The 23,401-nt window shown below is 37.6% G+C and overlaps 2 protein-coding genes across 2 annotated transcripts; one reads left to right on the top strand and one right to left on the bottom strand.

Annotated features, from left to right (window-relative positions):
* Nucleotides 1–549: 549 nt before the first annotated feature.
* LOC142543033 (cyclin-A2-2-like) lies at nucleotides 550–21,583 on the bottom strand. The gene is made up of 13 exons (XM_075649996.1): nucleotides 21,388–21,583; nucleotides 11,708–11,797; nucleotides 11,167–11,519; nucleotides 10,655–10,934; nucleotides 9,748–9,878; nucleotides 2,965–3,057; nucleotides 2,353–2,486; nucleotides 1,981–2,056; nucleotides 1,753–1,829; nucleotides 1,627–1,660; nucleotides 1,392–1,541; nucleotides 1,130–1,264; nucleotides 550–944 (listed from the first exon to the last, which is right to left on the bottom strand). The coding sequence occupies exons 3-13, from the start codon at nucleotides 11,512–11,514 to the stop codon at nucleotides 891–893; spliced, it is 1,512 nt and encodes a 503-aa protein (XP_075506111.1). The 5' UTR covers nucleotides 11,515–11,519; nucleotides 11,708–11,797; nucleotides 21,388–21,583; the 3' UTR covers nucleotides 550–890.
* Nucleotides 14,750–16,198, top strand: LOC142541805 (uncharacterized). Its single transcript, XM_075648264.1, has one exon. The coding sequence runs from the start codon at nucleotides 14,750–14,752 to the stop codon at nucleotides 16,196–16,198; it is 1,449 nt and encodes a 482-aa protein (XP_075504379.1).
* Nucleotides 21,584–23,401: the final 1,818 nt, after the last annotated feature.

Genomic DNA, 23,401 nt, shown 5'->3' with positions numbered 1-23,401 from the left:
CAATTTAAAAGCATAAAAGTTTTTGAACTAATAGCAATGGAAAGGAGAACAGAAGATGCAGGTTTTTGTATTACTATCAATTGGTGAATTGGGATAGTATTTATAATTGTTGCAATTATTCTATTTATTTTAAACATAACATTCAAATTTTTTACTTTATAACTTTATTGTTGATCGTTTGAAAAAAATTCAAACTAAATTGTCAAATTTTATCGTTTATGTTATTTAATATTATTAAAAAAAAAATTAAGATAAATAAACTCAATAGTTTAAAATTGCACTTTAAAAATTATTAAATTGACCAATTGATCCTAACAAGCTGACATACGTCCTAAAGGCTAACAACTTTTTTATGAGATTTCATTGACAATTATTAAAAGGATTTATTTATTAATAATTTTAAATTTTAATCATTTATAATCTTCTCCTAACGAGTGTGTGTATTTGTGTATGTTATATCTTAAATTTGGAAGGAAAAAAAAAACATAAGTGGTGTATGTGAGGCTCATCAAAATTCCAAATTGTAGCACTATACCAATACGAAAATCGAATGTCAACCGAATTGTTTTCATTAATAGTAAGCAAAGTTCAATCTTGAGAACAAATACAAATGAATTTCCCAGGAAGTTAGAGCTATCATACCAGCAAGCAGATGGTTGCTGCTCTCGAAAAAGTTAATATCATAATAAAGAAATATATGATCACTTATTTAAATATTCTGGTTACAAAAACAGTCTATAAGAGACCGGAAATACATACAACAATTGAGAAGTTGCAGTACTCTTGAGTGAAGAATTACAGTGCTTCCCCATTCACATCCAGTTAGTTATCAATGATCCTCCGGTAGAAGAAAGTCAATGGTCGTCGTAATAAATATGAGCCTGTTATGCTTAGAACAGTGATTGAACAGGTTTTTGTGGGCGAAAAGTTGAAACACACTTGAACTGTCATTCCAAAAACAATATCAGTGCAAGATTTCGTTTTAAATTTCTAACATAAGCATGTTTTTTGAAATTATGTATGATGGAGTTAGTAGTGCCATTGATCCCATATTAGCACACATTTAATTTAGTGTAAAAGAAGAAAGTGCACTTACAAACATATAGTGTAGATGAATCAGATATCTTACTTTGGATTGCTTATATTTTTCACGAATGGCGTCAAGTGTACATGTCTTGGTGTTAAGCTGTAAATCTTGCAATGCAAGAACTGTGTGTGTCAGGTCTGATGTTTTGTACAATGTGTAGTACTCTAGCGTTGGATTCTGCACAAAAAAATAAAGTGTATAGTTGGTTCACTAGTTGGTTTAACAGAATTTAAGTACTGGGTTTGAATAAAGCTGATTTTATGAGTGTCCAAAGGAGAAAAGAAAGAGGCACAAGAAAACCAACCCATGGATGATCTGATTGATCAAGTGTCCATCTGGCTAGAAATACTGCTGAGGCAGCAATTAGAGAAGGAAGGAACTTCAGGAAATTATACTCCACCAGTGTTAGTTCTGCTAAATAATTAGCCAAGAATTCCAGCTCCACAGAAGGAATCTGGAAATGAGAGGATTTAGTCTAAATCAAAATGGCTTCTTTAATAATTATGACTAAACATAAATGGAACACCAATTTTATCTACCTCATAAGAAACTTGCGCTGCATGAATGAACCTCCTATAATCAGCATTGGAAGTACGGAAAAATAAGAGGTGGTGAACTAAGCAAAACAGCCTTAAGTAAAAAAGATTGCAAGGTTCATCAGGTACCTGAGGAACTTTTTCGTGGTGGGAATAGACAATTGAAAGCCTAAATGGTTCAAAACAAGACCTTCCATTTTCAGTACCTGTCGTTTGACAAGAAATGAGTGCTTCAGATAAGATTAAAAATTGTCCAGACGAACCGGGAACACAAGCTCCTTCGTAATTGGGAAATGTCTTAAAATTACTCCAGGAAATATGTGCAAGGTGAATTTCAGACAAGGGCATACGGCATACCTCTCCTTTTGTGTAGGTGTTGTCTGTAATAAAGCAAAAATTTTCCACACAAGGAGCACAAATTTCTTCGTATTTCCTTCAAACCATTAATCATTAGGATAAATGAAAGAAGATTATGAGAACACCAATTTTGATTAATTTTCCATGTGGTATTTACAGAAAAAATAAAAATAAAAAAACATCTCTGCCACAATAGAATTTATAGAATCAACGTGCTCAAATTTGGCTAGAAACATGGGATAATCGTTGGCAGAAATATAATCATGACGTATGTGATAAGTCTTCGAAGGACTATAAAGACAGTTCACAGTCGTGTTTAGCAAAATGAACTTGTGAAGCTTACATTTGCTCTGATTATTGTATGTAACTTACGAAGCAATTAGCATGCATGTTACTCCAAGGAGTTGCAACTTCTGCATCTCAATGTTAATCGCCGATAGAAATCTATCTATAAGATTTACAGTTAAGTAGAGTGTATCAGGGATCAGCCTATATTCTTCAGAAACCTGGAAAAAAAAGGACAACACACGTGAAATCACAAGGACAAATAAAATACGGAATTTGAGGAAAATCATAGGAGAAAACATTAAAGCGAAAACCAGAAGGAAAGTTACATAATGGCCCTGGGCATCCCTGCTAGGCTGCTACCATTCCCTCACCTCCCAAACGTGTTTTCATATTTCTGTGTAGCACTTAAGGCCACTCTCATAGCTAAGTTAAATTATTTTACCGAATTTTGTTATTCAATAATTTAAAGATGTAAATGGTAAAGAAAAATGTTAGAATGAAGGGAAGTTGACAAGAGACACAAAGGAAGGTGCTGGTTTAGAATGATGAGAAACCAGAACATCAGTAGCAACAGATCCAGGTGAAAATATAAATGTAAGTCGAATAGACTCCCCCTAAAGCTTGAAATGGTAATGGCTGGTGCCCCAAATCCAAAAACTTAGATTCAAGAAGTAATATTCCATTGAGTAAACTAACCCCCACAAGCCAATCAACCAGAATACCCCTCGTTGCCTCAGTGATATCATGCTGCTGCTTTTCCATGTAATCAACCGAAGGCCTTCGGTAAATCTGGAAGAGAAGTATAAAGTGAGAGCACAAAACAGTACTTCATTTGTTAATCGAGAGAAACAGCAGAGTTTCTGGAACATCTATTTAGCTTCCATGGTTACAACAGAGATTTAAATTTTTAAAGAATCCAAGTTGTGAGCTATTATGCTGTAGTCTCTCAATTGGTATTATAACTTGGTAGTGATGAGAGAAAACAATGTCGGGGAAAACCCATAAACCGTAGAATCCATCATGATAAATCATCGAGAATTTGACTGAAATCTTAAGCGGAAGCGTACCTGAAGTCATAATCCTGAATTCTTTAAAACGTGTCTTGATCTTCCAGATCTACGCGCTCTTTCCTTGAGAGAATCCTTTAGTTTCTCTTCAGAACTATTTTCTTAATGGGGGAGAGAAATAGTGAAAGTGATAACGCGAGATCTGGGGACCATGACCCATATTTATAGATAATGTTTATCAATATCTTCTGATATTTCTGTTTTAGCCCATCATAAAAACAGAAATTACACTTATCTCTCTACACATTAAAGACCCACAACCCATTAGATACATTAAAGCCCAATAACCCGAAACATTAATTGATCACTTTATTTTGGGCTTAACTTAATAGACAACCCACAATACATAATTATTCACATATAAGCCCATATAAATAAATTGATCCAACAATCTCCCATTTGGGCTATATGTGCAACTTTATAATTATGTTTGTGAAAATAACCTTATGAGCTCAAAATTGTTGTCATTCCGAAATGTATCTATAACCAATCCGATCCATCAATCACATCAACATAGGATCAAAGCAGTCTTCGCTACACTCAAGGTAACTAGACCCATCAATGGTCACATATGCCAACACAACTGAATGACATGGATCATGAAGTGGATGTGTAGCATGGAAATTTCATGCAATGTGACCGTAACATGCCTATTTCCAACTGGTCCTCCCTTTAACCTTATTGAGATCAAACTTTAAATAATAATCAGAGTGTGACTTAACTTGAAATTTATTTCTGCAGAAAATAAATTTACATAACTGTAACTGAAAATGTCTACAACTGAAAAGCATTTAAAACAACAAACTCCCACTAAAACTGGATTTCCTCAATTGACATAACACACATACTAGCAGTATGCTCATGAAACTGTTTGGGTGGTAGTCCCTTAGTAAGCGGATCCGCAACCATGGAGTTTGTACCGATATGCTCAATAGACAACTTTCCACTCTGAATTCTTTCTTTAACAACCAGAAACTTGATGTCAATGTGTTTTGACTTCGTCGAGCTCCTGTTGTTATTGGAATTCATAACTGCTGATTTATTGTCACAATGTAATCTTAGTGGCTTTTCAATGCCATCAACAATGCGCAGTCCCGTGACAAAATTTTGCAGCCATATTCCATTATTGGATGCCTCATAACACGCTACAAACTCAGCTGCCATGGTGGAAGAGGCTATAAGTGACTAGTTTAGCACTCTTCCAGGAAATGGCACCTCCAGCAAGGAGATAGATGTAGCCCGACGTAGATTTCATACTATCTTGGCATCCAGCAAAATCGGAGTCAGTATACCCAATGATCTCAAGCTGATCCAACCTCCGATATATGAGCATGTAATATTTTGTTCTCTGTAGGTACCGTAAAACTCTTTTGACTGCTTTCCAATGTTCCACTCCTGGATTACTTAAATATCGTCCCAACATTCCTGTCACGTACGCAATATCTGGACGTGTACAAACCTGAGCATACATCAGACTCCCCACTGCAGATGCATAGGGAACCTTCTGCATTTCTTTTTCCTCAAAATCATTCTTTGGGCATTGTTTGAGACTAAATTTGTCTCCCTTAGCCACAGGTGTATCTGTTGGTTTACAATCTTGCATCCCGTATCGCTTGAGAACTTTCTCGATATAGCCTTTCTGAGATAATCCAAGAATACCCCGAGAACGATCCCGATGTATCTGAATACCCAGTACAAAAGATGCATCACCAAGATCCTTCATCTCAAAATTCTTAGCTAGAAATCTCTTGGTTTCATGCAACAACTCTATATCGTTGCTAGCGAGCAGAATGTCATCAACATATAAAACCAGAAAAATATGCTTACTCCCACTGAACTTATGGTACACACAATCATCGACCAAATTCATCTCAAAACCAAACGAGATGATCACTTGATGAAATTTGAAATACCATTGTCGAGATGCTTGCTTGAGCCCATAGATGGATTTCTTTAATTTGCAAACCATATTATTTGTGTCTTTGGACACAAAATTTTCTGGCTGCACCATATAAATCGTTTCATCAATGTCACCATTTAGAAACGCAGTCTTTACATCCATCTGATGAAGCTCAAGATCGAAATGCGCCACCGAAGCCGTTATAATCCTTAAAGAGTCTTTCGAAGAAACCGGAGAGAAAGTCTCTTTATAATCAATGCCTGTGTAAAGCCTTTAGCGACAAGACGAGCCTTATATCTTTCCACATTGCCTTTCGAATCCCTCTTGGTTTTAAATATCCATTTGCAACCAATGGGCTTCGTACCTTTAGGCAATGGGACAAGATCCCATACGTCATTGTCCTTCATGGACTTTATCTCCTCATTCATGGCATCATTCCACTTTTGAGAGTTAGAACTTTCCATGGCTTGGCGGAAGTTAATAGGATCATCCTCCATCAATCCAATGTCTGCTTCATGTTCTTGAAGAAATACAATGTAATCATCTGGCACTGCATTTCTACTGCTCTCTAGTGGATCTCCTTAATGGCATAGGTTCTGGAGGTGCTTGAGTTTGTTCATCTGGAATGAGAGGATCTCTAATATTGTCTTCCTGTATTGTGTCTTGGTCAAAGTGAGGAATATGATCCTGACCAATGTCCAAGACACCTGTGGGAATATTTACATATTCCTCTTCAAAGACAATATCCCTTACTTTATCTCCCCCCGCAAACTCAACATCCTCAAAGAACCTGGCATTTCCCAACTCAAAAATCGACTTACTCGTGGGATCATAAAACTTGTACTCCCTGGATCTTTCAGAGTATCCAATAAAATAACAACTAACCGTCCTTGAGTCCAGTTTCTTTTCATTAGGCTTGTAAGGCCTTGCCTCAGCTGGACATCCCCAAACGTGCAGATGCTTAAGACTGGGTTTTTTACCCGTCCAAAGTTCATAAAGGGTTTTGGTCGCTGCCTTAGTTGGAACCCTGTTAAGGATATATGCTGCGGTCTTTAGTGCTTCTCCCCAGAGTGATTCTGGTAAGGTAGAATGACTGATCATACTCCTCACCATGTCTTTAAGCGTTCTGTTTCGTCTTTCAGCAACACCATTCATAGTGGGCGAACCCGGCATAGTGTACTGTGGGACGATACCGCATTCCTCCAGGAATCTAGCAAAAGGTCCTGGACGTTGTTCACCTGAACCGTCATATCTACCATAGTATTCACCACCACGGTCAGATCTAACGCTTTTAATCTTTAAGCCAAGTTGATTTTCAACTTCAGCTTTATAGTTTTTGAACACATCCAATGACTGTGCCTTTTCATGAATGAGATAAATAAAGCCATATCTTGAAAAATCGTCTATAAACGTTATAAAATACTGTTGACCATTCCAAGAAGCCGAAGGGAATGGTCCACAAATATCAGTATGTATAAGTTCTAAGACGCCTGAACATCTGTTGGCTTCAAATCTCCTTTTGTTGGTTTGTTTTCCCTTTATACAATTAACACAATTATTAAAATCTGTGTAATCTAAAGGTTCGAGAATTTCGTCTGACACGAGTCTCCTTATTTTCTTTTCAGAGATATGACTCAATCTTTTGTGCCATAACGCAGCTGAATTCTCACTGATTAATTTTCTTTTAGTGTCTCTACTTGTTTGCAGGGATTCATTAAATGAAGCAATAACATCCAAAGAATAGAAATTATCGTATCCTGATAAAGAACCAGAACCAACCAATTTTGAATCGAGAAAAACTGAATATTCCATTTCCAAAAGAACAAGAATAACCAAATTTGTCCAATGCAGAAATGGAAATCAAATTCCGTCTAAAAGACGGCACAACAAATGTTTCATAAATATCCAAATATATTTCAGTCTTTAACAATAATCTAAATTTTCCTATTGCCTCAACTTCAACTTTGTTGCCGTCACCAACATAGATGAATCTTTCAGCATCACTTGGTTTTCGGCAATCCAGGCAACCCTGCATAGACACACTGATGTGAGTTGTTGCACCAGAATCTATCCACCACGTGTGTCTAGGCACTGAAGTTAAATTAACCTCAGAACAAACCATATTCAGAAGGATACCTTTCTTAGCACGCCAAGCGTGATAGTTACTGCACTGCTTCTTCATATGCCCATCACTGCCACAGAAAAAACAACCAGAACTTTGAGAATCACTAGGATTCTTCTGTTGTTTCTTCGGAGGCTGTGTATCCGCAGCTTCCTTATACTTTCGTTTCTTTCCTTTATCCTTCGAGGTAGAGGCATAATGAGCACTTTCTGTCTTGTCTTGCTTCAACCTTTCCTCTTCCTGGACACAGTGCGAGATGAGCTCATTCAGAGACCAAGTCTCTTTCTGACAGTTATAGCTCACCTTGAACTGGTTAAACTGAGGAGGAAGAGATATCAAAACCAGATGCACCAGCAAGTCCTCAGAGAGGTCAAGCTTCAGTGCTTTCAACCTTGAAGCAAGATGAGACATTTCCATAATGTACTCCCTGATGTTGCCCTTACCCCTGTACCTCATTGAAACGAGGCTTGCCAAAAGTGTACCAATTTCAGACTTTTCACTTTTAGCAAACCTCTTTTCGAGGTCTTGAAGGAAAGCCTTAGCTGTAGCAATGTCGCTAGACATTGTGCCCCTGAATGTTTCTGGAATGGCCCTCTTCATGATCATCATACACATGCGATTCGATCTCTCCCACCTTTCAAACTCCCTCTTTTCATCAGAGGTACTCTTATCCGTAATAGCGGGATGAGAGTCAATCCTTATCGCAAGGTCTAAATCCATGACTCCGAGAACTATCAACAAATTCTCTTGCCACGATTTAAAATTCGAGCCATTTAACATAGGAATAGAATTTATGTTGGAGTGAATATTTGCAGGAGTCAAATCTGAATAGAGAACAAAAAACCAAATATACATGCTCAACCAAATATCCAAATAAAATAATCAATAAATTCAAATAATGTAAACCCCCATAAACAGAACATCGAGCACTCCATTAATGTTTCATCTTTGGACAAAAGATTAACTTGTAAGTGATATCCTGGCGCAGCAGTCAAACACTGATAGTAACTATCATGTCAAATAACAACCTTCCTTTGGGCCGATTTATTATTCACATGAAAAAAACCGAAAAACTATCACATGTTTACCACCACAATTGCATATGTGATTATATTAAATATTAACCTTCCTTTGGGCCGATCAATATTCATATAAATCACATATATCCAAAATCCTTTTGTATTTCAAAATAAAATTAATTTCCATAAAAGAGGTCACTTTGGCCACATTTTATTTCAATTAATCAATTTTAAAAATACATATAACCTTGTCATTATTTGAATTAATGAATATTTAACCTCAACCGAATAAACCTGAACCGAATTTTTTTTTTTATTTTCGGAAATTCCGTACGGGTCGGACGACCCGGTTCCGGATCCGTACGGTTCGGGTCGACCCGGGTCGGTACGACCCGACCCGAACCCGTACCTTTTTTTTAAAAAAAAATTTAATCCGAATTTTCGATTTTCCTCTAAAATATTTTGTTGAACAAAAACCGGAAGGAAAATCGAAATCTTATACCAAATCTTTAAAATTTTACAACCAAATCTTTTTACCAAAACTGAAACTTTAAAAGATTTGGTTTTCAACCAAAATATTTTCCAGATCTGAAACCTTATCAAAAAAAAATTTTCAGATCTAAACCAAAATAATTTTCAGATCTGAAACCGTATCAATATATTTTCCAGATCTGAAGCTATATCAAAAAAATTTTAAACAAAATTTAATTTTTCAGATCTGGATCCAAAAAGTATCCAAAAACTTTAAACAAATCTCAATGATTCAAACATGAATGGCTCTGATATCACTTGTTGGGGAAAACCCATAAACCGCAGAATCCATCATGATAAATCATCAAGAATTTGACTGAAATCTTAAGCGGAAGCGTACCTGAAGTCATAATCCTGAATTCTTTAAAACGTGTCTTGATCTTCCAGATCTACGCGCTCTTTCCTTGAGAGAATCCTTTAGTTTCTCTTCAGAACTATTTTCTTAATGGGGGAGAAAATAGTGAAAGTGATAACGCGAGATCTGGGGACCATGACCCATATTTATAGATAATGTTTATCAATATCTTCTGATATTTCTGTTTTAGCCCATCATAAAAACAGAAATTACACCTATGTCTCTACACATTAAAGGCCCACAACCCATTAGATACATTAAAGCCCAATAACCCGAAACATTAATTGATCACTTTATTTTGGGCTTAACTTAATAGACAACCCACAATACATAATTATTCACATATAGTCTCATATAAATAAATTGATCCAACAACAAAACTAAGCCCCCTATAGGATTGTGACAAGCTGCCTGGAATTCAAGCCATAAAAGAAAGAACTAAGCTCGACAAAATGATTTAACAGAGCTTTGGCAACCTTGCGTACCTGTATTGCTCGAAGATTAGAATATATGTCAGCTGCATACATGCTACACATCAGCGGATGCTTTTCTAAATCTATATCAGTGATGCCCCTATCACCCAAGTTTTCCTGCTTACTTAAAAGCTTGCCATTCTCTGCACGATAATTCACAAACTGTTAAAACTCATGAGCAAAAACTAGAGAGAGACCACTTATTAAGTACATACTTTCTTTAATCAATTTTCAAGAATAATAGCTCTTCAGAGATCTATGATACATAATGTGATGGCAAAGACAAGGATGAAGTCCCAGCTTCAGGTGCAGATTTTATTTTGAACACAATTTGCATCGATAAACATACTTGAATAATATTGACGTATTGATAATTTTTGTCAAAAGACAATTGATCGAAGCAGAAGAAAGTGCCATGGAAGGATTAATATCAGTTCTTTTCTTATCATTATTACCCAGACTTCTGTATGAAAACCACCCAAAAAATGTCAATCTATACGTTTCAGAAACTTTTTTCCATGTTCTGTTGAGACATGAATATATACTAGCAAAGTTAAATTGTTTTGTCCAATGTTGTGAACTTATATTGTGTGAAACAATATTTTAATTGTCATGTCAAAGTGCTCATAAAATAATTACAGAGAGATAAACATTTCTTTTCAATATAAAAATTTCAGGGCATTCTTAAACTGTAATTCTACAATCACCAAAGGAATTCGTGTACAAAGGTCAAAGTACAAATTACTAACATGCTGATGCCAGTCCTCAAAATGTAGAACTACTCCGAGTCTCCGATTCATTTGAAAAGTTAGAGCATTTACTGGGACAGTCAGACTCCACATATTATTATTGCACTTTTTTAGTACAGTTGGGAAGAACTTCAAGTTTTACTTTTGAAAAGCTTAATACAAAGTCTTACGTCTGTTGTATGGAGTTAGCTGTGGAGTGTGGCTACTTGGCATTGTATCCAAAGGAACCAGAACTGCTGTACTCGACATTTTGTGGTCGACTCCTTCGGTTGGTTCAATTGCCAAGTTCACCATGGGACCAATTTCTTGTGATTCCTCCACCTTTAGAATGTTCATTTTCTCTGTGACGTTTCTCCTTTCATACCCAGGAACCTGAAACTCTTTAGCAAAACAAGCAGTTACCATCTTCCCAATATTTTGTCTCGAGCTTTTACTTTCCTGGTTTCTTGCCTGAGAATAGAGGAATGTTCGGCATTTGTAAGTTTACAGGTTCAATTTTGAACTCTAGACACAGCACTTCACAAAATGTAGACTAAAATATCCCATGAACAAAAAAATTGAGATACGAGTTGAATATTTGCTGTCGACTACTTGAGATGTACAAAGATCATGAGAGAATATTCTTGTCATCGCAATATATTAAATAAATGCTACAATTCTCAAGTGATGATGATTATCTTACTTGTCCTGCAGTTGCACCGATGCAGTTTGTGTACAAATTATCACAAGTGATGTTAGTTATATCCTTGAGAGTAGCCCTTTTCTTTTGCCGGGGACAAGCAGCTGAACTTGATGCATTTTTGTTGTCATACGATGCTGCTCTTTTAGATTTTGTACGCGAGACCCGTTTCCCCTCCTGTTTTGCTGAAGGATGTAAAGGAGGCAATCCTCCTGAAGAGCCCAATGCTTTTAACGGAGCTCGTGTGATTCGCAGATTTGACCCTGTGATGTTGGAAGACGTATTCTCGTTATTCATGCCTGTTTGCCTCATGATATGACAGTTTGTAGAAGCTAACTGATATGCCTTCATAATTGCTGCAATTAGAAAATAAATGCGATGTTATAACAGGCTATATCTACCGTAGAAGCTGTATTTATGCATAAATTATGTTGAAATTTATGATCATAGCAGCAATAGCAGTGGAACTCATTTGAAACAATAATAATTTCTGTGAGAAATATTGGCACTCCAACCAAGAAAAGAATTGAAACTGGAAATTTACCTGCATTGTCGTCAGATGAGATTCTACACTGTCAAGCAAGTAACAAGCTATCTTTGTGAGCACATACCGCCAAGCAGGAAACTGCAGCACCTGTACCATATTTTACTTATATATTATATTTCTGAAAGTGATATGACAGGAAAATCACACTGCCTCGCTCTCAAATATATGCGGGTCTTGAACTGATTGTTTGATCGTACTTCATCTGAACGACATGAACTCAACAACGTTCAGTTTTTCATCTTATTATTTGTTCTTGTCGTGTTATAGTTTTATTGTATGTATATATGTACGACCTATATAAGTCACATATAGCCGATATGCGTAAAAGAAATTCACAGAAGCAAAATACAATTACAACAAAGTATCCACTATCCACTCTGGGCTTGAATAAATAATGTGAGACAAACAATGATGAAAGATTCTGTGAAGACCATGCACTATGGAAGTGCACCAATTGTGGAGGAACTCATACAGCCAAAATCACTCCATTTCAGCATAAACCTCGAGTGAGCACCTTGAACCAAAAAGTGGCCACATTCATCCGGGAGAGGTTAGTGCAATCACCCATTGATTAAGCCATCAGCGTCATTCGTGGAGCCATCAACGCAGCGTCATTCGTGGAGCGACTTCAGAGCTTACCTTGTAGCAGATTATTCGTGCCTATAAAAAGGAAGGCTCCTCATTCGAAACTTGCACATCCAAATTCTCGAAATCCTCTCTAGCAGCACCGTATTCTCGAAGCTCTTCGCCCTCTAGTAACAAAGCTCTGCCGCAATCTCACCGTTCACGTTTACGTTTCCTTGAGCAGTCAGAATACGGTAAGTGGGCTTTTGCTATATATCTTTCTTTGTAAGTGGGTTCTGGATACTATTTTATTTGGCACACTTATTTCTTTTTAAGTGGGCATAATATGTTTCCAAAATAAATTAAACATGACTTTGAGAATTCGGTCGGCGTGATATATTCATTTCCATTTGGTATTGAAATCTCTTGAATTGTTCTTTGTTCGATATCAGTTAAATATGTGAAAGCATGTTTGAATTTTTTTGAAATGCACTGTAATGGCTCGATTTAGAAATGGTAAAGGAAATTTCGAACTTTGATATACTTTGTTTAGGCCCTGATGCGGTGGGTTATAATAACCGTTCCTTTGGCCTCGCTCCTTAGATGAGTAACATATAGGGGACTGATCAGTAAAAACCATAGAAAATGAGATGATTTTCAGTGCTATATTCGTATTTGTGTTAGTATTTGATTCAACATGCTTAATATTGAAATTTTGATAATTTATTCATATGTATATCCTCGATAATGGTCATGCGCAATCGGCCCCCATTTACTGAGTATTTCTCCAAAATACTCACCCCTTACTTTCCCACCCAGATAAGAATGAGAATCAAATTGAGGATGAGGAGCAAGACTACTTTTGGGGATGGTGATGAAGCAGTCTAATTCGGGACCCGTCGATTATTCTGTCTTATGATTTCAGTATCGTGTATTTACGCTTCCGCATGTTTCTATTTCTTTTGAGTTGTAAAGACAGTGAACTTTTGGGAAATTTATGATAATAAACTGGTTTCGGTTTATGATGTACTACGAGGCTAGTTGTTTTTCGATCGTGTGGTTGTTAAACGCCGGTGTCATAACCCGGTCTCGGGGCGTGACATTTAAGTGGTATCAGAGCCGCCAGGTTCATAATCCGGTTGGGGAAGGAAATTGTCAAAAAAAAAAAAAAAAATTTCGGCGGAATTTTATAAATCGGCCAATGCTATCCCCTCCGAAACGGCCCAACGATCAAGACTCCCTACCCTAATTGGGAGCTACAGCGCGAAATCGCGAAATTCCTTCGTTTAGGCCTCCGAAACCTCGATTTTGCCGTTTTAGGAAAGTTTTGTAACTCCTATAACTTTTCGTAGGAAACTCCGAATTCGATTCCGTCAACTGTTCTGGAATCCTCTCGACATGTGCTTCGAATCCATATGTCTATCCCGAAACTTTCCATTTTTGGAAATTTTCGAAAAGTTTTATTTATTTTCCTTTATTTGACTCTATATGACTCTGATATTTTATTCTGGCCTATTTTTGATATTCTGAGCATTTCTCTTTTTCCAGGAAATGGCTCGCATACGTTTAACTGCCCGTAAGAGTGTAGCTTCGATTACTCATAGAGAGACGTTCCAGCTAGACAGTCCCCGACCTCGCCCGCGCGCTCAGTCTCCTATACGTTTAGATGATTTGGCTCTAGCACGCCACGATAGGACGGTTAGGAGGCTGAGAGCTAGCAATCTGGAGAGGAGGAAGCAAGTGGAGGATCTGACTACCAAGCTATTGGCAGCAGAAAAGAGGATCGATCAGGTATATGAGATGTTCCAACTCGTTAATGAAGAAAACGGCGAACTGCGAGAATCATTACAACTGACGAGGGGCCAAACCAAACAAGCTATGGATGAATTGGACCGACGTACCGTAGAATTGGTTGAATCTCGTCACGCACGGGTAAGAGATAAGGAGAGAATGGAAGAGTCCTGGAAGGTGGTCATGCAATTGTCAGAAAATAACCAAAGGCTATCAAAGGAGATAGACGAAAGGAAGGCAAGAGAAAAGGCACTCATCCAGAAGGATCAAGCAAACTGCGCGCGTACAAAGAATGAGTTGGACAACGCGATAGGGAAGATTCTGACTCATAGGGAACAGATTGCTGAATTAGAATCGGAGAATCAAGACCTGCAGATGCAGCTGGCAGAGTTTTTAGACCCGGATGTGCCGGAGGAGGATTCCGAGGAGGAAGAAGCCCCACCTGACGTAGCCGTGGGGAATGGAGAGATAGCAGATTAGAATATTTTAGTGAACCATTTTTAGTTTATTTCCGTTGTTGCTATTCCAGTAAATCCCCATTCAGTTGTTTATGTTTATTTGAGAAATCAATAAAAGTTGTTATTTCGATTACTTGTTGGCGTCAATTTATTTTCGCACAAATTATTCAATGAATTCTATCAGTTTGTGCAACAAATATCTTAGAAACTTGTACGCTTGTAGGAGATGGCCGGAAGACCTCCCCGAAACAATCGCAACCCGCGATACGCAAACGTTAACAACCGCAACAACAATGAGGAAGATCCGAATGCTGACGGCAATCCACCTCCCAGAGTGGGCCTGAGCCAAGTAGATTTAATGGCTATAGCCACCATAGTGGCAACAACTATCCAGGGTTTGGGAAACCCCAATGGTAACGGTAATCAGCAGACACAACCACCACCGGCACAGAATGGGATCAAGTATCATTATGAGTCCCTTCGTAAGAACCGTTGCCCAGTGTTCAAGGGAGACGCCGACCCTGAGAGTAGCCAGAGTTGGTTGAAAAGCGTGGAAACCCAACTGCGACTGCTAGAGATACCTGAGGCACTTAAGGTGGAGGTGATAGTGCCATTCCTGGAGGATAAGGCAAGCAAGTGGTGGGAAACCGTCTCACCTACCCTGACAGCCGCCGGAGCAATCACTTGGCAACAATTCAGAGATGTCTTTCTCAAACAGTATTTCTCAGCAGAAGTCAGACTTCAGAAACTGAGCGAGTTTGAGAACTTCTCGCAAACTCTAGACATGTCAGTGGTAGATTACACCTCCCAATTCAATGACCTTGGAACTTATGCCCCGACAATCATGGCAGATGAAGTTCTAAAGATGCACAGATACAAGAAGGGTTTGATCAGCCGTATCCAGTCATCCTTAGCAGTTTACCAACCTACAAGCTTTGCTGATTTAATGAGAGCAGCGATAAGAGCTGAGACGGATATCAAGCGTCGGGAGAACGAGAACAAGAATAAGCGACCTCTTACTGGACAGTCATCTCAAGGGAAGCCACCATTCAAGAGACCGAATCAGTCCAGTGGACCCTTCAAAGGTGCTTCGTCCCACCCAACTTACCAAGAACCAAAGATGTGCCCCAAATGTAATAATCGTCATTCTGGAGAATGCCACCGACAGACGGGAGCATGTTTCAATTGTGGGAAATTAGGGCATCGAATTGCTAACTGCCCCGAGCCATTGAAGAGAAGTACCAAGCCTAATGCTGATGCTAACCTCAACAAGCCAAGGGAGAATAAGCCCAACGCTCGTGTGTTTGCAATAACCCAAGAAGAAGCAGATGATGCAAACGATGTCGTGGCAGGTACCATTTTTGTTAATGAAATGCCAACTTATGTGTTATTTGATAGTGGTGCTACTCATTCATTTATATCTAAGAGGTTCACTAAGAAACTAGGGCTTACGCCTGAATTACTAGTTGAACCATTTAGAGTAGCGACTCCTACTAGTAAGACAGTCGAAACACATAGAGTGCACCGAAAGTGTAAAATCTGTATCAATGAGCACCTATTCCAAGCAGAATTGATACAACTGAACATGGTGGAGTTCGATATCATCTTAGGAATGGATTGGTTAGCAAAAAACAATGCGATGGTAGATTGCAAGGGAAAGAGTGTTAGGCTCTGAACCCCGAACCAAAAAAAGGTCGTGTATCATGGCAAATCCAAGGAACGGAAGTCACTTCTTTCCGCATCCCAAGCATGGAAAGCCATGAAATCTGGAGCAGATATCTATCTAGCAACGGTTAACGCAGTAAAGGAAGAAATTGAACTTAAACCGGGGGACATCCCTATCGTGCGAGATTTCCCAGACGTCTTTCCAGAGGAACTACCAGGGACAGTCCCGGATCGAGAAATTGAGTTCGAAATCAATTTAGTGCCCGAAGCGGCACCCATCTCCAAGGCACCATACAGAATGGCACCAGCTGAACTTAAGGAGCTAAAGGAACAACTTCAAGAATTGCTAGACAAAAAGCAGATTCGACCAAGTGCGTCTCCATGGGGAGCTCCAGTACTTTTTGTCAAGAAGAAAGATGGGAGCATGAGACTGTGCATTGACTATAGAGAATTGAATAAGATCACTATCAAGAACAAGTACCCTCTTCCGAGAATAGATGACCTGTTCGATCAGCTTAAGGGAGCCACAATATTTTCCAAATTGGATTTGAGAACGGGCTACCACCAATTGAAGGTCAGGGCTGAAGACATCCCAAAGACGGCCTTTCGGACAAGGTATGGACACTACGAATTCACGGTGATGCCTTTTGGTCTGACAAACGCACCAGCAGCCTTTATGGACCTAATGAACAGAGTATTCAAGCCGTTCCTGGATCGGTTCATAGTGGTATTCATTGATGACATCCTTGTCTACTCTCCTAGCAAAGAAGATCACGAAGAGCATCTCCGCCTCACTCTACAAACCTTAAGGGAGAAAGAACTCTATGCCAAGTTCAAGAAATGCGAATTCTGGCTAAACAGTGTATCCTTTTTAGGGCATGTGATATCGGAAGCAGGAGTATCAGTGGATCCAAAGAAAGTGGAGTCAATTCTAGATTGGTCGAAACCGAGAAACGCCACAGACATTAGAAGCTTTCTTGGATTGGCAGGCTATTACAGGAAATTCGTTGAAGGATTCTCTTCCATAGCCGTACCATTAACAAGGCTTACTCAAAAGAATTCTAAATTCATTTGGGATGACAACTGCGAGAAAAGTTTTCAGACATTGAAAGAAAAGCTCGCGTCTACACCAGTGTTAGTCTTGCCCACTGAAGATAAGGATTTCACCATCTACAGTGACGCATCGAAGGAAGGGTTGGGATGTGTACTCATGCAAGAAGGAAGAGTGATTGCCTATGCATCAAGGCAGTTGAAGCCGCATGAACGAAATTATCCCACTCACGACCTCGAACTGGCAGCAGTCGTCTTTGCTTTGAAGATATGGAGACATTATCTCTATGGCTCCAAGTGCGAAATCTTCACGGACCACCAGAGCCTCAAATACTTGTTCACCCAAAAGGAATTAAATATGAGACAAAGGCGATGGATTGAGCTGTTGAAGGATTATGACTTGACCATAAGCTACCATCCAGGTAAGGCAAACAAAGTAGCTGATGCTTTGAGTCGGAGGAATATGAGTAAGGTTACCTTAGCTGCACTCTCCGCTCAACCATGTCTGCGAGAAATCGTCAAGTTGAACCAGGATCGAGACCCAGTTCTAGTAAAACTTAAGGAACAAGCTAAGGAAGCAAAGTCTCAAGATACTCAGATCGACGACAAAGGAGTCCTTTGGATGAAAGGACGATTGTGTGTACCAGACATAGATAACCTTCGACAAGAAGTAATGTCAGAAGCACATAAGTCGAAATTTTCAGTCCATCCTGGCAGTACCAAGATGTACAGAGACTTAAAGAAGAATTTCTGGTGGAGTGGAATGAAAAAGGATGTTGCGATATTTGTTTCCAAATGTCTTGTGTGCCAACAGGTCAAAGCAGAGCACCAAAGACCTGGAGGACTTCTTCAACCTCTAGAAATTCCAGAATGGAAATTGGAACATATCTCCATGGACTTTGTGGTTGGCTTACCAAAGTCTAGACAAAGCCATGATGGCATCTGGGTAATCGTAGATAGACTCACAAAATCTGCGCATTTCTTACCAGTCCGCATGAACTATAATTTGGACAAGCTAGCCACATTGTACATGAATAACATCGTACGATTACATGGGGTTCCAGCCAGCATCTTGTCAGACAGAGACCCGAGGTTTGTATCTCGTTTTTGGAAGAGTTTTCAACAAGCCATGGGAACTAAGGTCACCCTCAGTACGGCCTACCACCCTCAGACCGATGGTCAAACAGAGAGGACAATTCAAACTTTAGAAGACATGCTGAGAGCGTGTGCCCTAGACTTTAGCGGTAATTGGAGTGAACATTTGCCTTTGATTGAGTTTGCTTACAATAACAGTTTTCACAGCAGCATAGGAATGGCGCCGTATGAAGCTCTGTATGGGCGAAAATGTCGGTCACCACTATATTGGGATGAAGTAGGAGAAAAGGCCATCACTGGACCCGAATTGATCCAAGAAACAGTGGATAAAATCACTATAATCAAGGAGAGACTTAAAGTGGCACAAGACCGACAGAAAAGTTGGGCTAATTTGAAAAGAAGACCAGTGGAATTCATAGCGGGAGATAAAGCATACTTGAAAGTATCACCAATGAAAGGTGTGGTTCGAATCAACAAACCCGGAAAACTGAACCCTAGATATGTTGGACCTTTTGAAATTCTAGGGAAAGTGGGTACACTTGCATACAGATTGGCACTCCCACCGAGTATGTCTAGAATCCATAATGTTTTCCATGTGTCACAACTAAGAAGATATGTTTCGGATCCAAGCCACATCCTCGAAGCTGAACCACTCCTAATCAAGGGAGACTTGAATGAAGGCCTTACTTATAAGGAAGTCCCGATCAGAATTGTGGATGCCAAAGACCAAGTGCTAAGACGACGAACGATTTCATACGTCAAAGTACAATGGTCCAATCACACCGAAAAAGAAGCCACTTGGGAACTCGAAGAGAAAATGAGAAACCATTACCCTTACCTTTTCGAAGGACAAGATAATCCAAGTTTCGAGGACGAAACTTACATCAAGGAGGGGAGAATGTGAAGACCATGCTCTATGGAAGTGCACCAATTGTGGAGGAACTCATACAGCCAAAATCACTCCATTTCAGCATAAACCTCGAGTGAGCACCTTGAACCAAAAAGTGGCCACATTCATCCGGGAGAGGTTAGTGCAATCACCCATTGATTAAGCCATCAGCGTCATTCGTGGAGCCATCAACGCAGCGTCATTCGTGGAACGACTTCAGAGCTTACCTTGTAGCAGATTATTCGTGCCTATAAAAAAGAAGGCTCCTCATTCGAAACTTGCACATCCAAATTCTCGAAATCCTCTCTAGCAGCACCGTATTCTCGAAGCTCTTCGCCCTCTAGTAACAAAGCTCTGCCGCAATCTCACCGTTCACGTTTACGTTTCCTTGAGCAGTCAGAATACGGTAAGTGAGCTTTTGCTATATATATTTCTTTGTAAGTGGGTTCTTGATACTATTTTATTTGGCACACTTATTTCTTTTTAAGTGGGCATAATATGTTTCAAAAATAAATTAAACATGACTTTGAGAATTCGGTCGGCGTGATATATTCATTTCCATTTGGTATTGAAATCCCTTGAATTGTTCTTTGTTCGATATCAGTTAAATATGTGAAAGCATGTTTGAATTTTTTTGAAATGCACTGTAATGACTCGATTTAGAAATGGTAAAGGAAATTCCGAACTTTGATATACTTTGTTTAGGCCCTGATGCGGTGGGTTATAATAACCGTTCCTTTGGCCTCGCTCCTTAGAGGAGTAACATATAGGGGACTGATCAGTAAAAACCATAGAAAATGAGATGATTTTCAGTGCTATATTCGTATTTGTGTTAGTATTTGATTCAACATTCTTAATATTGAAATTTTGATAATTTATTCATATGTATATCCTCGATAATGGTCATGCGCGATCGGCCCCCATTTACTGAGTATTTCTCCAAAATACTCACCCCTTACTTTCCCACCCAGATAAGAATGAGAATCAAATTGAGGATGAGGAGCAAGACTACTTTTGGGGATGGTGATGAAGCAGTTTAATTCGGGACCCGTCGATTATTCTGTCTTATGATTTCAGTATCGTGTATTTACGCTTCCGCATGTTTCTATTTCTTTTGAGTTGTAAAGACAGTGAACTTTTGGGAAATTTCTGATAATAAATTGGTTTCGGTTTATGATGTACTACGAGGCTAGTTGTTTTTCGATCGTGTGGTTGTTAAACAACGCCGGTGTCATAACCCGGTCTCGGGGCGTGATAGATTCATGAGCCCAAAATGCGTTCATATGGCCATAGACGAAGGTAAATTCAAATTTGGAACCTTCCGTCAATTGCAGGGAATATGAAAAGATGTCGCAAACGAAAAAAGGGCTGCTTCCAGTTGTTCACGATACGCTAGTAGGAGACAGGAGCTACAGCTTATTCTGGCAGTAGCAGAAAATCAGTGTGCCAAGTTAAATTTTTCGGCTGTATACAATATGTTTAAAATCTGTCAAACTTTATTAAAAAAAATATCTGATCAAACTATATATCAAAAAAGTCATAATAATGAAATATCTGTTCAAACAAAAAGCATTACACAATTCTACGAATTCCGCGTGTGGCTCAAATATTCTATCAATTTCGATTCTAAATCCAAAATTCAAAATAAATCAGAACAGAACCTATCGGAATAAAAGCAATTAAAAAAATTAATTCATTCAAACTTGAAAACACTTTCCATCGAAAATAACTGCCAGAGATCCGTTCTATGAATCCAAAATCCCGAACGCACTGAAATAATAGATAGTTAACACCGAAGAGCTTTCCCTAATCCCAATCTTCTCACGAAGATAACGACCCAATAAACAAAAATCGGGGAAGAAATGTCATCTGAGCTACATTACTTTTACAAGGTGAACTTCGAATTCGAATGCCACCTTATACACTTGTAAATCAATAATCAACAACTGTATAACTAAAACAACGAAATAAAATCAAAATCTCAGCTCAACTTCACAGATCTGCATAATCGCTTAAACTTTCAAAATAAAGCTCAAACGATACTCCAATAAAATCCAAAAAAACAATAATGCCTCGCCGATTTCGTCAAATCTACAAATGAAAGAAACATCACCAGCATAAAAATATACAGCTAAAACGACAGGAAAATGGAAATGAAAACTCACTCAGCATTTTCATCGGTAGCTCCAGCAGCTCAGCTACTGTTCCGATTCTCGCAGATCGATCATCCAACAGAATGAATAGATAGATACAGGAAAGTGTATATATAGCTATGGTGTGTTTTTTAATAGAGTGAGTGCATGTGAAAGGAGAAATTGGTATTTATAATATAGGTGTGTGGAGTAGAGGGGAAGCGGGGAGAAGCCACAGTTCAAAACTTGTAAAAACTCCAAAAAAAATAACAACGTGCTCTCTCCACGCCTATTTTGCTATTTCCAGGTCGCTCCTCCTTTCTCAATTTTCTTTCTAAAATGTTGCCGAGTCAAAAACCAAAACTGTCCTGAATTTTCTTAACAATAATAAACGGAAAAGGAAATGACATTTGAAAAAATTAATAATCATTAGACTTTTTTTTTATGGATTTCCATATATTTATTAAATCATTTTTTAAATTATTTTGAAATTTATTTCTAAAAAATATAAATTTGTATATAATTCAGTAGCTTTACTTGGTTCTTACAATATTTGTTATTAGTAGCCTCTTGTATATCTTATTTATGTGTTTGGATGATCGTTTTTTGTTAAAGTCTTTAATGAATAATATTTTTAAAGTAAATCAATTAATATATTAAATATTGAGAAATTATATGAACATCAAGAATTTACAGAGAATTTTTTTTTTTTTTTACAAAAATCATATATAGTTCATTATGAATTATCACAATCTTGAATAATAAGGCGAGAAAACTCGTGCAAGACTGTTTCTCAGGTTAATTTTGTGAGATAGATATTCGATTTTACCCAACTTATGAAAAATTATCATTTTTCATGTCAAAAGTATTCTTTTCATGATATTATGGATCGGGTCAACTCATATCACGGATAAAAATATTCGAGATTGATCGTCTCACGAGAGTATAATGTGGATATTATTTTGTAAATTATTGTGAGTTAGGAAATATATATCATCATCAATATTATATAATAAAATTTAATATGTGATGAAAAATGAGTGATTTAAAAATTATTGAAATTTTTATTTTTATTATGGTAAAATTGCACAATAAGTTAATAAATAATTAGAGAGAATTACTAAAATACAATAATTTATATAATAAATATTTTTAAAAAATACATATATTATGCATAGTTTCTGTATAAATAATTAATGCAGTTCCAAAAAAACATCATACCCTTATAACTTTATTATATGCATACGTTTTGTATATAATTTAATAAATAGTTTTTTTATATATAATGGACGAATAAGTTATTTATCTTTTGTTGGAATAATTTCTATAATCCCTAAAATACATTTATATTCCGAATCTCAAGTTTTAAAGTTAGTTTATTGTGAGACAGTTTTAACTGATTTATATCTATGAAACGGGTCGGTTTGATTAACATATAGAATTAAAAGCAATATTTTGTGATTAAACGTAATATTTTTTCATAGATCGATCTGATAAAAACTTCCTCTCACAAAATCGATTGTGAGACAGTCTCATAAGATTTTTTTTTACAAATTTTTACATTTAAAGCAAGATATATTTTAAATTATTTTCGACCTGAACTTCTTTTACCAATAAATTTTTCCCATCGTTCAATTGAAATCTCAAAACATCAAAATTTATCTAGAACAAACTGAAATTGGAAAAATAAACATTTTTCCCACTAATTTTTCACATTTTGGATTTTGATCAACAAAGTTTAGTTTTCGTGCATAAACATTGATTTTTGGACTTTCATTCATATTTCGTTAGAATATTAATGTGGCATCTGAAAATACTGACATGAAATCGAAAAATGATGACGTGACATCAGAAATTGCTGAAATATCTGATATCATATCAACTTTTTAACCAAAATAATCGAAAATCAAAATTTAGTTTACCAAAACTATGAACGAAAATCTGAAATCGGAAAAGTCACTGAACAAAAAAGTAATTCTCCTCCGATACGTTCCACCCTTTATTTGTATCCATTGACTGACTACGAATATAATATAAATTAACCGCA

This window comes from Primulina tabacum, chromosome 4 (genome assembly GCF_025594145.1).
Source record: "Primulina tabacum isolate GXHZ01 chromosome 4, ASM2559414v2, whole genome shotgun sequence".
NCBI classification, from domain to species: Eukaryota; Viridiplantae; Streptophyta; class Magnoliopsida; order Lamiales; family Gesneriaceae; genus Primulina; species Primulina tabacum.
This window is presented reverse-complemented; position numbering and strand designations above follow the sequence as displayed.